Genomic DNA, 14669 nt, shown 5'->3' with positions numbered 1-14669 from the left:
TTTATATGGATTTTGTTACATTATGAATGTGTATTATATCATTAATATTTATTTAGATATTTTTACATTATAAAGGTGTATTATATCATGAATATTTATTTAGATGTTTTACATTATAAATGTGTATTATATCATGAATATTTATTTAGATTTTTTACATTATAAATGTGTATTACATCATGAATATTTATATGGATTTTGTTACATTATGAATGTGTATTATATCATGAATATTTATTTAGATTTTTTACATTATAAATGTGTATTATATCATGAATATTTATATGGATTTTGTTACATTATGAATGTGTATTATATCATTAATATTTATTTAGATATTTTTACATTATAAAGGTGTATTATATCATGAATATTTATTTAGATGTTTTACATTATAAATGTGTATTATATCATGAATATTTATTTAGATTTTTTACATTATAAATGTGTATTATATCATGAATATTTATATGGATTTTGTTACATTATGAATGTGTATTATATCATTAATATTTATTTAGATATTTTTACATTATAAAGGTGTATTATATCATGAATATTTATTTAGATGTTTTACATTATAAATGTGTATTATATCATGAATATTTATTTAGATTTTTTACATTATAAATGTGTATTATATCATAAATATTTATATTGATTTTTTTACATGTTTCACATTATTGTTTTCGTTTAGCCTGCTATTCTTAGTTAAATTCGACAATTTATCTGTCAGACATTGAAATTTCTAAGAAATCTGGATCGAAATCTGTTTATTTTACTCTCGGGATCAGAATATTTTCGTTTCATTTGTCCATAACTAGGTATAAATCATATGAAATTCGTAATTGTATGTTTAGTATTGCCTGCACTGAGAATTGTACCTTCAACCTCCAGAAAAGTGTCACGTTAAATATTTTTTTTAATTTATTTAGAACCTTATTTATTACACCACGTATTCTATTCAGATTAAAACGGTATTCCGAATAATTCAAAATGATACAAATTAAACTTAAAATAAATTCAGAAACGAACTGTATATTATTTTAGATTAATCTTTAAATGATTTTAAGCATTTCGTTAATTGATAGCCAGCAAATGTCAGTCGGTTAGTAATAAATAGTATAAATCTAGGAATACTCTGAATCAACAATTTCTTTGCCTGATGATATGAAAACGAAAGGATAAGTACTTGACGGAAAATAATTTCTAAAGCGTCGCCCGCAAAACAAATTCTCAATAATCCACGTGCTGTTGTTTATCTATGACTTTGTACTTTGATTAAGTAGGATCGTGTTATAAGGTAGAACGAGGGACGATGGACGAAAGTGAATTCCAACAGTCTACGAATCGTTAAAGACCCGCGTTCCTATCGATTTTTGTCCCCTATATAGCGAGGAATATGTTGAGTTCGGTCAATTAATGTCAACATAGCATCTACTTTACGTCGATTCAAAATTGTGTTTGTATTCCTATCTCATTCTGCCCATATATATATATATATATATATATATATATATATATATATATATGTATACATATATATATATATATGTATACATATATATATATATATATATATATATATATATATATATATATATATATATATATATAACTCCCTCCTACACTTTTCAATGGCAGCTTCTGTTTCCTTTTTATATTATCCTTTTAGGTGACGCGTCTTACAAAGTTCATTTTGTTTCTGTTTGTTTACAAAGGATAACCAATGTTTATCTTTCATCTTATAAATATCTTGCGTTCGGTCTTCAAATTTATTGCTCGTGCCAAAGAATCAGTTAGGATTAAAGCTTACCACATTCTAATTTTAGGTTCCGTGTGATTAGTAGATAAGTTGATTTTTTTCTCTAAATGAGATTTGGTCCTATGGAGATCACCTTCACGGACATTTTCGCCTCCGTCGAGGGAGGGGGTGATATTGCTTGTCTCCCGCAACGTCCTACTGTGAAATACTGTCGAGTTCGTTTTCGGTCACGTCTTTTACCCTTTCAGAGTTTCACTTTGTAGAGTGTGATTTCTCTTGATATCTCACATTTCTGTAAAAGTTAGATTATTTGAATGTTTAAAGAAATCTTTTTACCCCAACTGATTCTAGTCCTTTGTATTGGTCTCCATTCGACGAGACAGGAGTTGACTACTAAATATATCCACAAGATATAACTTCCATAGTCTCCATTAATAAGATTTTATCTTCTGAAAATATTGGCCATCACTTTTCTCAAAAAGGTCAGTTCCAGAACGACCTCTACTTCAATGAGGTATTTATTTTATTTCAAACAAAGTAAATATCATTTGAAGGGGGATCGGACTCCACCCAGAGCTATTTCTCCTTCTCTGTGTCCCCCTTTCCTTTAGCCAAGCATCTATTACCTACTACGTTTTCCATTCGTACGCACCATGAAAACATGCTGCACAGTGCGTGTTTACAACTAAATCTAGAATTTGTAATCATGCTCACAAAATTTAATATTAACAAATATTATTTTGCGTTGTGAATATGTTTCCAAAATTTATTTTCTTATATTTTTTTTTTTTTTCAGCACAAAAAGTTTTATCAACTCGTTACATGCAACTTTAACAATGGAATTGTCACAGATAACAACAAAAGCAAGGAAAACTTATTTTCCTTCATTTTTTTTTTTTCATTTTAGGGCAGCATACAACAATTGGATTAAAAATCAGATGCGTATATATATATATATATATATATATATATATATATATATATATATGTCAGGTCATGTCATGTGCTACTGGTACCATGTAACCCAGTACTACCTGCCTCATGGTCGGGTCACCGGCGACTAAACTGATTCCCCACCAGACTTGTTTGGTGAGGAGGGCGGCTAGTCTCCCTGGAGGATTAAAAACAAGACCTTCCAAAGGGCGAATGAACTCTTTTTCTGGGTCAACGGCCAACTAGCACCGTGTGTATTTGTGTGTGTGTATATATGTGCATTGGGGTGGAGAGGGCTCCCGTAAGCCGTGGTGAAGGCAACCTTTCTAGGAGAAGCAAATCTCTGATTTAAAAAACCATAACGCGGAAGACCATTACCCGCATTAAGCTGGTCTGCAGTTTAATTTGTTGCTGGCTATCTTGCTCTTGCTTGTTGCTGGATCTCAACATTTTGAACCGAGAGAGAGACTTAGCTGTCGTACAAAGCTAAGACACTGTAACATCATATTTGTATAGATACTCCCTCAGGCATTTGGGCTCATGGATTTTAAATGTCTGAGGGAGTGGCACTCGTCTGACAAGACGTTGCAATCATCATATATATATATATATATATATATATATATAAAACAGTTTAACAAAAACATGCAAAAGTTATAACCTTTTGAATTAGAACTAGTGTTTTTTTACTAAATTGACTAGTAAATATGGTTTACGTTGTGATCATTTTTGCATGAAATACGAATCCCTCGAGTGGCTTTCGGGTCTTTATAAAAAAATCCATAATAATCCTTAACTGTGTATCGAATGGATCCCATAATAGTTAATTTATTGAACCTTATCATAATAAACATCCGTATAAAATTCCAGCTAGATTGGCTCAGTAGATATTCCGGGAAAACTCTTAGAGTGAATGTGCTAACTAATGCTATTCCTTTTGGTCTGCGTCGACTGCTTCACGTCGTCGACGCGATTCGAAACTGGGTTATGCTAAAAAATAAATCAACGTGGACAAAAAGATAAGAACTAAAAATTAAAAAGAAAAACAAAACGACCCCCACCCAATAAATAAGATGCAAATATGTCGATTTTAGATAAGAGAACAGTACTTTAAATGTCCATCTAGAAAGACGGGCAAAAAGATACGCACATGAAAAAAGTGCAAAGTAAAAAGAGGCAAAACGATATGCCGCAATACGTATGTTAAGTCATTAATTGAAAAAATATAGATTTCGAGTAAAGAAAAAGAAGAAAATGTTGCAAAATAGAATTGTCAACGTGCATGAAAATAAGAAAAGTAATGAGATGTATGCATGTTCAACGAAATTGTGACTGTTGTTTAAACATCCCTTGCAGTGTTTGCTGAGGCTGTGAATCAAACGCAGAGGTCATAACAGCAATTTGGCAAGCATTGCTACTGTATTATGAAATATGTTGTTAAAATGTGATTTCTATGATATTATGAGATTATGTTTTTTGTGCTAAGTTGAACAATCGCCGGTGCCGGGGAAAGAGATTTTGGGTTCTCGGGAACGAACCTGGTGTGTCTTTGTTTTCTTAAGAAATTTTAAGTGTTATTTTTATTGTGTTGTGGAAAGGTTTTACGCTTTTATATACGTTGTTTTGGTTTGTAAAGGACTATATTACTAAATGCATGTAAATGTTATTTGAACTATGCGTAATGTAATTTTGTGATGTATTAATAGCTGTATATAGTTGTTTTTGTTTTTGTTGTTTTTGTTTTTGTTGTTTTTGTTGTTTTTGTTTTTTGTTTTTTGAAATCTGCACGCTGTATGTTAATTAAATTAAGAAAAAGTAGATATAGAGTAAAGTAAGCGAAATTAATCGTCAGCGTATAATTTAAGGTTAATAGATAATAAGGGAGATGTTCCGTGGGTGTCAATTAGGTGCTAGTGCACTTACTGATCCGCGCTATTTTAAATCGTATTTCCAAGTTTAATTAAAGTTTTATGATATGTTTTTATTCAATTGTAAGGTTAAAGTATACAATAGGTACAAAACACCCTCCACCTCCCAATGTTAAGAATGGCGTTTTAAATAATAACGTTATTATTTCAGCACGGATCAATAATTGCACTTGTACCGTCAATTATTTTATTATTTTCAAGAGATATTCGCGAAACAATTATTGTTTGTTTTAGTGATTATCCCATCTCGAGTGGAGATCAACTTAAAACAGAAATGAAACAGAAATTCTAAGCACCGAAACCCTGTTTACGCCGAAGCGTTGAGTCTTGATAGGCTAGTTGATTGTTTTCGACTTGGGATAACGCAGGAATAAATTCTTTTTTCATATAGCATGAGAACGTAGACAGTCGTGTCCAGTGTGAGGCACAGTTAGTTGCGACAATCAACTTTGGAGAACATAAATGAATGCTTCTCCAACACAGCGCAAGAAGCGGGAGTATATAATAACGAATGGAACCATTATGCTGCGGATCACCAAGGGGAGATGATACGTGACAAGGAGAATAAAAAAAAGGTCGTCAATACATAACAAGTTAATAGGTGAAATGTGATACCAAACGAAAACTACAGTATAACAAGGTACCGCCTGTGGAACTCTGTTCCGTCTGCCTACTTCCCTCCGGACTACAACTTGGATGTCTTCAAGTCCAATGTTAACAAATTCCTAATGAACCGCCCCCTTAATTAAACACTTCATCAAATCTCCACACTAAAGTAATGTACTTGCAATAACCCTTATCCCTGAGTGGCTTCCGGGCCTTGATAAGTGGTGATCACTGTGTAAAAAAAAAAGATGAGATATTTGGATAGACGATATAGAGTATTTTGTGTAACAAGGGGGCTGACAACTTGAGATATTGTGAGTAGGGGTTTTCTGTTTGGATCCCTAAACGTGATGAGTGTATACATGAATTGATAGTGCATGCTGAGAAATGGATAGGATAAAAAAAATTTAATCATCAGAAACACCCAATAGAAGGAGAAGGTCAGATGAACTATCGGGCGTTACATCATCGAGTTTTGATGAGAGACAAAAGGAGTCTCTGTTAGACTATGGTAAAAGAGTGGCTGGATAGAAGCAGCTGACATCAGTCGTAGAAAGAGTAATCTAGACCCAAAAGAAAACGCCCGGAACGGAGATTCGGTCTGTTGGCTTTGATTTTGCCCTTTTACCTGAATTGTCTCAAGGGACGTTGTTTTCAGTTTGTTTTTTTAATTTTGAGAAAATGTTTGTCTATCTTATGACAGTATATATTCTGGGTTTTGTGATGGGTGTTCCATTGCAGCTGTGTCTACAAACGTTTAGTAGATGTAGCCAATGTTCAAGGTGGCGGCGCGTGGTGCCTGCTACTTCATATAGAAACATTTTGGTGTTTCACAATGTGGTCGGGTCTGGTCTTTGTGGAATTGTTGTGGTGCTGATTGGTATTTACATAAAGACCGTGGTCGTAGAATAGAAAGGTTTCTGTTGACGAGGCTGAATTTTCTTCCTTTTTTTTTCTTTTTTTTTTTGTGCAACACAGATTTTGTTATGGAAAAAGTGATATAATAAAAAAGAATTTTGGGTTAATTAAATTATAACATAAAACATATGTGATGTCAATAAACAAATTTTCTCAATGATTGATATTTGAAATTTACAAAAAAGGCAATTTTTGTTGTTTATGATGACTTTTTTGAATGAAAACCTTTAAAAATGAATGCTGTAAAAACTTCTTGACAAGTTGAGTTCATGCAAATTCTGGTTGTGAAGTTAAAATAATATTTTTTTCTAGAAATCAAACTGTTTTAGAATGACTTTAATACTTTTTTATACAACACAGATTTTGATACAGAAAAGGTGATGTAATAAAGAATTCTAAAATGTGAGATTTATTTAGGTTATAGGATCAAAAGAATACACAACATTTGATGTCGATGGTAAACAGTTTCTTTGATATCCACAAGAAATGAATCTGTGTTCATTGTGATACATTTCAAAAATGGAAAATGAAAAATCTGTTTTACTGAAACATTTTTTATAATAACGAACTTTAAAATATTGATTTAGATTTGTCTTTCATAATCTTTTTAAAATATGTTATGCTTTTTCGTCTCATTTTTTGAAAGTTTATAAGATATTCCTGTTTAAGTTATTGGATCAACTGAGCTAAGAATATCAGAATATTTCAAAATTGATATATGTGGATGTGATGGATAATAGAAAGATGGAGACGATTCATTTGGCTGTAAAAATGTCAATTTCACCTCTCCATTATCTGGATATTTTCACATCCTAACCATCAATTCCTCTCAAAGTGCTGTCATAAATCCGTTAATGTCCTCGAACTCAACATTGTTTAGTTTTGTGATTCGAACTACCCTTCATTTATTTTGTCTAGACACTGTTTTTACTTCCATTTCTCTCTGAGAGACAGGAATGAAAGTATGTAGTTTCTGTGTTCCTGTGATTGTCGAGGAATTGCTGAATCTGTTTTCTCGGATGTTTACTTCCTTTGTCCATTCTGCAGTTGATGAATATAAGAACTGCATTGTAGAAATATTTTTCTTGCATAAAAATACAGCTGTCTTGGCGTCATGATTTGTTCATTATAATGGAATGGACAAAGAAATCAAACATCGCAGATTTGGCGATTCCTCGATGGTTGTGGGAGCACAGAAGTTACATACTTTCATTCCTTTCTCTTGTTTTACTCTTTGTTTTATTTATTTGCATTTATTTATTATGCCTTATTTTTCTTGTTTTTGCAAACTTTCTCTAGTCTTAAGATGAAATTCGTTAATCCCCCTCTCCCTCTCGTAAGAGTAAAACAGCTTCACCCCTGCTATACTCCAAGTAAACTGGCGATAAAAAAAAGCCTGGCAAAATGAATTTCAGAATCTACCACAAACTGGGGTTTTTCCCCTACATTAGAAGAAGATATTACTTTATTTAAGTAATATACTTAATATCTACAATTACTATGAGCACGTTTGTATTGAAAATGTGGCGTTCTAGCTAGCTATACCAAACCAGTGAATATAGTTTGTCTTATTTTCAATTATATCTGTAACTGCAATTCAGTGTCCTTAGCTACGTCACTAGGAATATTTCTGAATAGATACACAAGGTTTAGAGCCTGACCTAATTGACTGTCTTTAACTATGAAATCCGACGCGACATGTACTAAGTATCTCGCATTATGGTACAAACAGCCCTGCTTGGCTTGCTACGTATATCCAATGTACACTTTTCCTCCAAGACAACTGCCTGTCTGGTTTGCATGTTAATTTTTTTTTTCTTTCTCTCTAACTAAACTTTACTTGGCACTCTAAATTTTAACAATTAATTCTACTACATTCTGTCAGCTTAATCCTCTCCTAAAAACTAACAATCAGCTCTACTCTCCAAGCTTCTACTAACACTTGTACATCACACACGCCTTGGGGAGGGGGGTCCTTAGCTTTCAGCCCTTAACTTTCGCATGCTGACTGATTGGAAGTCATTATCACTAAACAGCTATACATTTCTACCATTATGGCATGCATTAGCTTATTCTTATCCAGGTAGATACTTACTAGCTAGAGTCTGTACTTAGATTTACGGCTATCTACATTACATATCAATAGCTGTCTCTTCCTTAGCTTTGCAATTTTAAATACAAAAAAGAACCAATAAATGCAAAATACAACTCCCTGATTTTTAAAGGAAAGCTGAAGATATCTTCATTAGAAGAGAAAACATACTTAATACCTACAACCTCCATATATTCGCTTCTACTGGAAATCTGCCCATATATCTATTTACTAATAATACGCTATTTCAGATAAAGGGGTTACCACACTACTGAAGTTAAAAGGAATCTTATTAAAAAAGGTGTTTGTATTTGTGCATGTATTGCTGTGTATTTATGCGTGTTGGTGAGCGGGTATCTGTGTGCCCATGTGTGCATATATACGTAAGTATATACGTGAGTCTATATTGATATCTATATGTGTATGTGTCTCGTATATATCTGTGGGGATTTGGGGACACGTATGGATGGGAATATGTGTCTGCGCCTGCGGATAGTTTGACTGTGTATATATATATATATATATATATATATATATATATATATATATATACATACATATATATATATATATATATATATATATATATATATATATTTCTCAATCATTAAATCATTTCTCTCCGATAGGCTCATAAGAGTAGTGGTAGATGGACAAAAATCGGAGGCCTGCAATATAAATGCTGGAGTCCCTTAGGGGTCAATCCTGGGCCCAACTCTCTTCCTGATCTACATCAATGACCTCCCTAAACACATATTTAAATCATTCGTTGACATCTATGCTGATGACACGACCATCTACGGCAACACATCAAAGGCTGTAAATGACAAAGTTCTCTCTGATTCTCTCTCCTCTGATCTTGAGCGCGTGGTTCAGTGGGGGAAGATGTGGCTGGTTACCTTTAATGCATCCAAAACCAAACTCCTATCCTTACATCATCAACGCTCTGATCCCCATCTGGCATCAATTGTGATGGATGGCTCTCGTCTGGGTGAGGCCCCGTGTTTTGACAAGCTTCTGGGTTTGACCTTTACTCCTGATCTGAAATGGAACACGTACATTAAGTCTGTTGCCAAGGTCGCTGGAAAGATGGTGGGATCCTTCTACCGCTCCAGAAGATATCTCACTACTGATGGAATTCTCTATCTATATAAAAGCCAAGTACGTCCAAGGATGGAGTACTGTTGCCATATCTGGGCAGGAGCTGCTAAAAACAGCCTATCCTGCCTTGACAGAGTACAAAATATACTTCGTGGCTTAGTGGGGGATGCCCTTTTCTCTACCCTGCAACCTCTCTCCCACAGAGACATTGCGAGCCTATCTTTGTTGTATCGTTATTTCGATGGCAGGTGCTCGTCTGAACTCCAATCTCTGGTTCCCCCTCGCCAATCTTTCACGAAAAACACCCGCCTAGCTGAATCCACTGTGAAAAATTTCCCCCACTCTATATCTGTGCCTAAATCAAAACGCGGATTCCATGAACAAAGCTTCTTTCTTAGATCTGCACGCCTGTGGAACTCTGTTTCGTCTGCCTGCTTCCCACAGGACTACAACTTGGATGTGGTCAAGTCCAATGTTAACAAATTCCTAAGGAACCGCCCCCCTAAGTAAACACTTCATCAAATCTCCACACTAACGTAATGTACTTGCAATAACCCTTATCCCTGAGTGGCTTCCGGGCCTTGATAAGTGGTGATCACTGTGTAAAAAAAAATATATTGTGGGTATGCTAGTATATATATTATATACATATATATATATATATATATTTATATATATATATATATATATATATATATATATATATATAGTGATGATCATATTTATTGGCACGGTAAAATAAAAGTTAAATTCTGTCTAATAAATTCTAAAAAAGGGATTAAATTAAAGAAAATAACAAAGTATATTATGTATTTTTAACTGGCCTTTCCGATGCAGCAATCGGATTTTAGAAAAAATAAATAACAAAGGAACAACAAACATAATTGCAAAAAAACCTTGTTCAAAATTATTGACACGATTTATTTAATAATCAATTGTATAGCCTTTGGCCTTGATTACCTTCCTCAGTCGCTTTTCATAGTTTATAACCAAGTTGTTGCACTCTTCAGTAGTAATTTTAGCCCACTCTTCCTGACAATAATCCTCCAATTGAATAAGATTCTTAGGCTTCCTTTGCATTACCCTCAATTTTAATGTTCTCCATAAATTTTCAATTGGATTAAGGTCTGGGCTTTGTGATGGCCACTCCAAAACATTAATATGATTGTCCTCAAGCCATTTCTTAGTCAGTTTAGCCGAATGCTTTGGGTCATTATCTTGCATGAACCACCAACGACGACCAAGTGAGAGCTCTTTAGCAGAGTCTTTCAGGTTTTCATCCAATATTTTAACATAATCTTCCTTTTTTATGCTGCCTGTGACCTTAACAAGTCGCCCTGGTCCAGAGGCAGCAAAGGATCCCCAAAACATCAAACTGCCTCCACCGTGCTTCACTGTGGGTATGGTGTTCTTAGGCAGGAAAGCTTCGCCAGATTTTCTGTAAATATAAGACACTTTATTATGGCCAAATAACTCTATTTTCGTTTCGTCAGTCCATAGAACACGTTTCCAGAATGCAACATCTTTATCAATATGACGTTTTGCAAAGGCTAGCCTTGCTTTCAGGTGCATAGGCTTCAATAAGGGAGTCTTTCTCGGACGACATGCTTTTAAACCAGCTCTCTTCAAAACTCTACCAACTGTATGTCGAGATACATTCACTCCAGAGGTGCTCTGTTCATCAACAATCTCCCCAACAGAGATCCTTGGGTTTTGTTTTACTTGTCGAATAATTTTCCGTTCATCTCTTGGGGAAAGAATCCTTTTTCTCCCTCTACCCTCTAAACTCATAACGTGGCCTTGCGATTTGAACTTGTTTATTATGGCTCTAACAGTGGATTTGGGAAGGTTTATCTTCTTTGAAATCTTATCATAGCCCTCCCCATTGGTATGGCATGCTACAACAAGCTTCCTGACGTCTTCGCTGTGTTCCTTAGTTTTAACCATTGCGATTTAAAATTATAATTTAGTCACTTATAATAGTTTAAATAAATCGCTATCTAAAAATTATCTGAAAAAAATTATTCACTGAATTAGCGTTAAACAAGCATAATATGGCTATAAAAAAGTTCAGAAAGCACGTAAACCGGAAATTGATTGATATTATACTGATACTAAAAGAAAAACAAAGCCGTGCCAATAATTTTGAACAAGGGTTTTTTGCAATTATGTTTGTTGTTCCTTTGTTATTTATTTTTTCTAAAATCCGATTGCTGCATCGGAAAGGTCAGTTAAAAATACATAATATACTTTGTTATTTTCTTTAATTTAATCCCTTTTTTAGAATTTATTAGACAGAATTTAACTTTTATTTTACCGTGCCAATAAATATGATCATCACTGTATATATTATTGAGACGTGTATCCGGTTGGGGTCCACAGGTTTTTAAAGTTCCCAATCGACAGTCTTATTATTGTTATTATTATTGATATTGTTAGTGTTATTAATATTATTAATATTATAAAAATTATTATTATTAAGATTGTTAGTAGAATTAATATTATTAGTTTTGGCATAATGTGCATGGATATCTGTGTTTGAGGGTCCGTGCATTGATATAATTGCGTAATGTGAGTATAAATATGAACATGTTATAACTGTATGTGAGTATTATGTATCTATGTATGTGTATATGTGTATATGTGTATATGTGTGTATATATACACGGGTGTATCAAAGTGTTGGTGTTTATACATGTATTTATATATATGTATGCATGAGGAGGTTGATAACTTTCGGGGTTTTTTGTGTTATATACTTTATATAATTTAACTTAATAAAGACTTTTCATATCTATCGTCATAAGTATACTTTGATAATTTTGTTTCAGTTTGAAGAGATATGGTATAATATAATTATGGGGTGTTCGTTCGCGCTTGACCTCCATAGAATGGACATATTTCACAAAGTTTAACAAGGTTTTTTTAATATAGATCCACAGAATATTGTGATAAGTGTTTTAGTGTGAACAGGTACGGTATAATAAACTATGGGGTTTATCTATTGTATTTTTACTTTCATCATATTTTGCTTTGGTTTTGATACTCCGAAATGCAAAGCTATCTCTTTACAACCCTTCCTTTTCATAACCTATCATACTTACATAAATCAGAGTCCATTTTCTGTAGGCTGTTTTTGAACCCAGTCATCGACGGGTATTTTTGCTAGTATATATATATATATATATATATATATATATATATATATATATATATATATATATATATATATATATATATATCAGGTTCAATCCTGTTATCAATTGCATATATTTATGTACAATAGTTAATTGAAAACACGTTGAAATGAAATTTATGGTTAAAAAGATTAAGGGAGTGAGCAGCAAATGGCACAATACCCCCTTCAGCATTCAAGTATCTATGATTCGCAATTTAAATCAATTCACAAAGATTCGCAAATTTTTAATATGATTTGAGAATTTTAAGGGGATCCAATAATTTAATTAGGGAATCTAATGATTTGAATATGAAGGTGGCTTTATAAAGCATACTTCCCAATTTGTTACAGTATGTTTACTTTCATTTTGAGAGGACAACAAGAAACATAAGTAACATTCTTTTACCCCCGTAGTACTAATTTATACGGCATTATTTCCCACCCCATCCCGGGTAATGGGATAATATTTGCATACAACGAATATATCATGTAATATATGACTTTATCTTGTCAGACGTTGGAATATACCTAAATAACATTACATCTGACACATTAATACTTGATTCTGGCTAGCAACTTCATTTTTTTTATTTCTTCCCGCACAGTCTTTTGGAATATCAAAATGTTTTTTGATTAAGATTTTATGAAAAGAAAATAATGTTTAAAGATTATTACACTGGTGACAATTTTACATTATGAATTAAATTGCGTAAAATGAATTTGTTTATCTCCTTTCCACCGCAGGAATATATGACACAAAGTCAGGAAAGTGAAAATTGATGAGCAAGCGCTTTAGAAGAAAAGCATTCTGCATTGTATAAAATGTCTGAGCATACCCATCGGCATTCTTCAGTTGGCGCCCTGGGCGATTAGCAATAAACTAATTGCTTCTTTAATTGTGAGAAGGTAAATCTTAAGAAAATGGACTTCCTAGAACTGCATACAACACTGGATCATACACCTCAGCAAACAGAGAACAAGCCATCTCAGCAATAGCTGAGACTCTGGTTGTTTTGGGATGTTAACATAAAGGGATACCCCGGTTGTGAACAGCTCGTTGTATATAAATGAACGAAATGTATGGTTATAAAAATAGCCAGACAAGAACAGATGAGTCGAAACGTAATCCATAATATAAATCTCACCTGTCTGTTTAAATGTATGTATGTATGTATGTATGTATGTATGTATGTATGCGTGAAACTTTCGACAGAGGCGACAGATTTTCACAAGATCAATATCGTTTTAAAGCTCAACTCTTCGGACGACAAATATCGAAACACATTAATTCCTTCACCCTCAACTGGCCATTTTTCTACAGGGAGAGGTCGCTTTTTCGCCGATATTTTCGAAAATCATCCTCTTTTACCGATTGACTAGCCTTATTTGAACCTTCGTCGATTCCAGTTTGGCTTGGCGATGGACGCAACAGCAAAGACGTCACGTTTTTTTTTGTTTATTTATTTATTTTTTCACATTCGTTTCCTCATTAGCGGTACGGGTTCGAGTCTGCCTGCCTACTACGACTTTTTTTTTCTCAACACACATCTCCAAACACCCGGGCAACGCCGAACACCCAGGCTAGTGTAATTATAAATACAAAACATAGGCAATAACCTGAAGAAAAACTATGGAAATTATCAACAACGATTATATTTATATTGTTCATTTTTGCTTCGTGATTTTATATTTATTTATTTTTATGTTTCCAGTAACCGTCTTGTGTATGCCAATGGCGATGGCACAAACAGTCTACAAAGTCTGGATATTCGGAGAAGCTATGTGCAAGCTCACCGGATTCTTTCAAGGTAAATGCGATGGTATTCTCCTTTTTCATGTATCTTTATAGATCCGTCATTGTTGAATGGGCGGCAAGTTTCCCATTCATTTTTTTCATGCAAATTGAATGGAAATTTAAATCTATCAGGTTTACGTTTTAAGAGTATTTTTGAATTCGTTTGAAATAGCACTTTTGTATGCATGTCACGTTTTTGCTTGAACTAGCATGTTTTTATGTCTGTCACGTTTGTGTTGGAAATAGTATTTTTGTACATCTGCTACACTTATTGAAAATTACCTTTTCACATGTTAGAAATAGCATTTTCGTTGGTCTATCACGTTCACAGGATCGACAATAACTAACACGAC

The 14669-nt window shown here is 33.5% G+C and overlaps 1 protein-coding gene across 1 annotated transcript in view; it reads left to right on the top strand.

The window, feature by feature from the left end:
* The window catches only part of LOC145296062 (galanin receptor 2b-like), a 263795-nt gene that overhangs the window by 202140 nt on the left and 46986 nt on the right, over positions 1–14669 (top strand). Inside the window, exon 3 of the mRNA XM_080142129.1 lies at positions 14234–14329. Within this exon, the coding sequence (XP_079998255.1) occupies positions 14234–14329 (96 nt within the window). The remainder of the gene's footprint in view (positions 1–14233; positions 14330–14669) is intronic.

Source organism: Euprymna scolopes, chromosome 16 (assembly GCF_053919585.1).
Source record: "Euprymna scolopes isolate OS-2025 chromosome 16, ASM5391958v1, whole genome shotgun sequence".
In the NCBI taxonomy this organism is placed as follows: domain Eukaryota; kingdom Metazoa; phylum Mollusca; class Cephalopoda; order Sepiida; family Sepiolidae; genus Euprymna; species Euprymna scolopes.
This window is presented reverse-complemented; position numbering and strand designations above follow the sequence as displayed.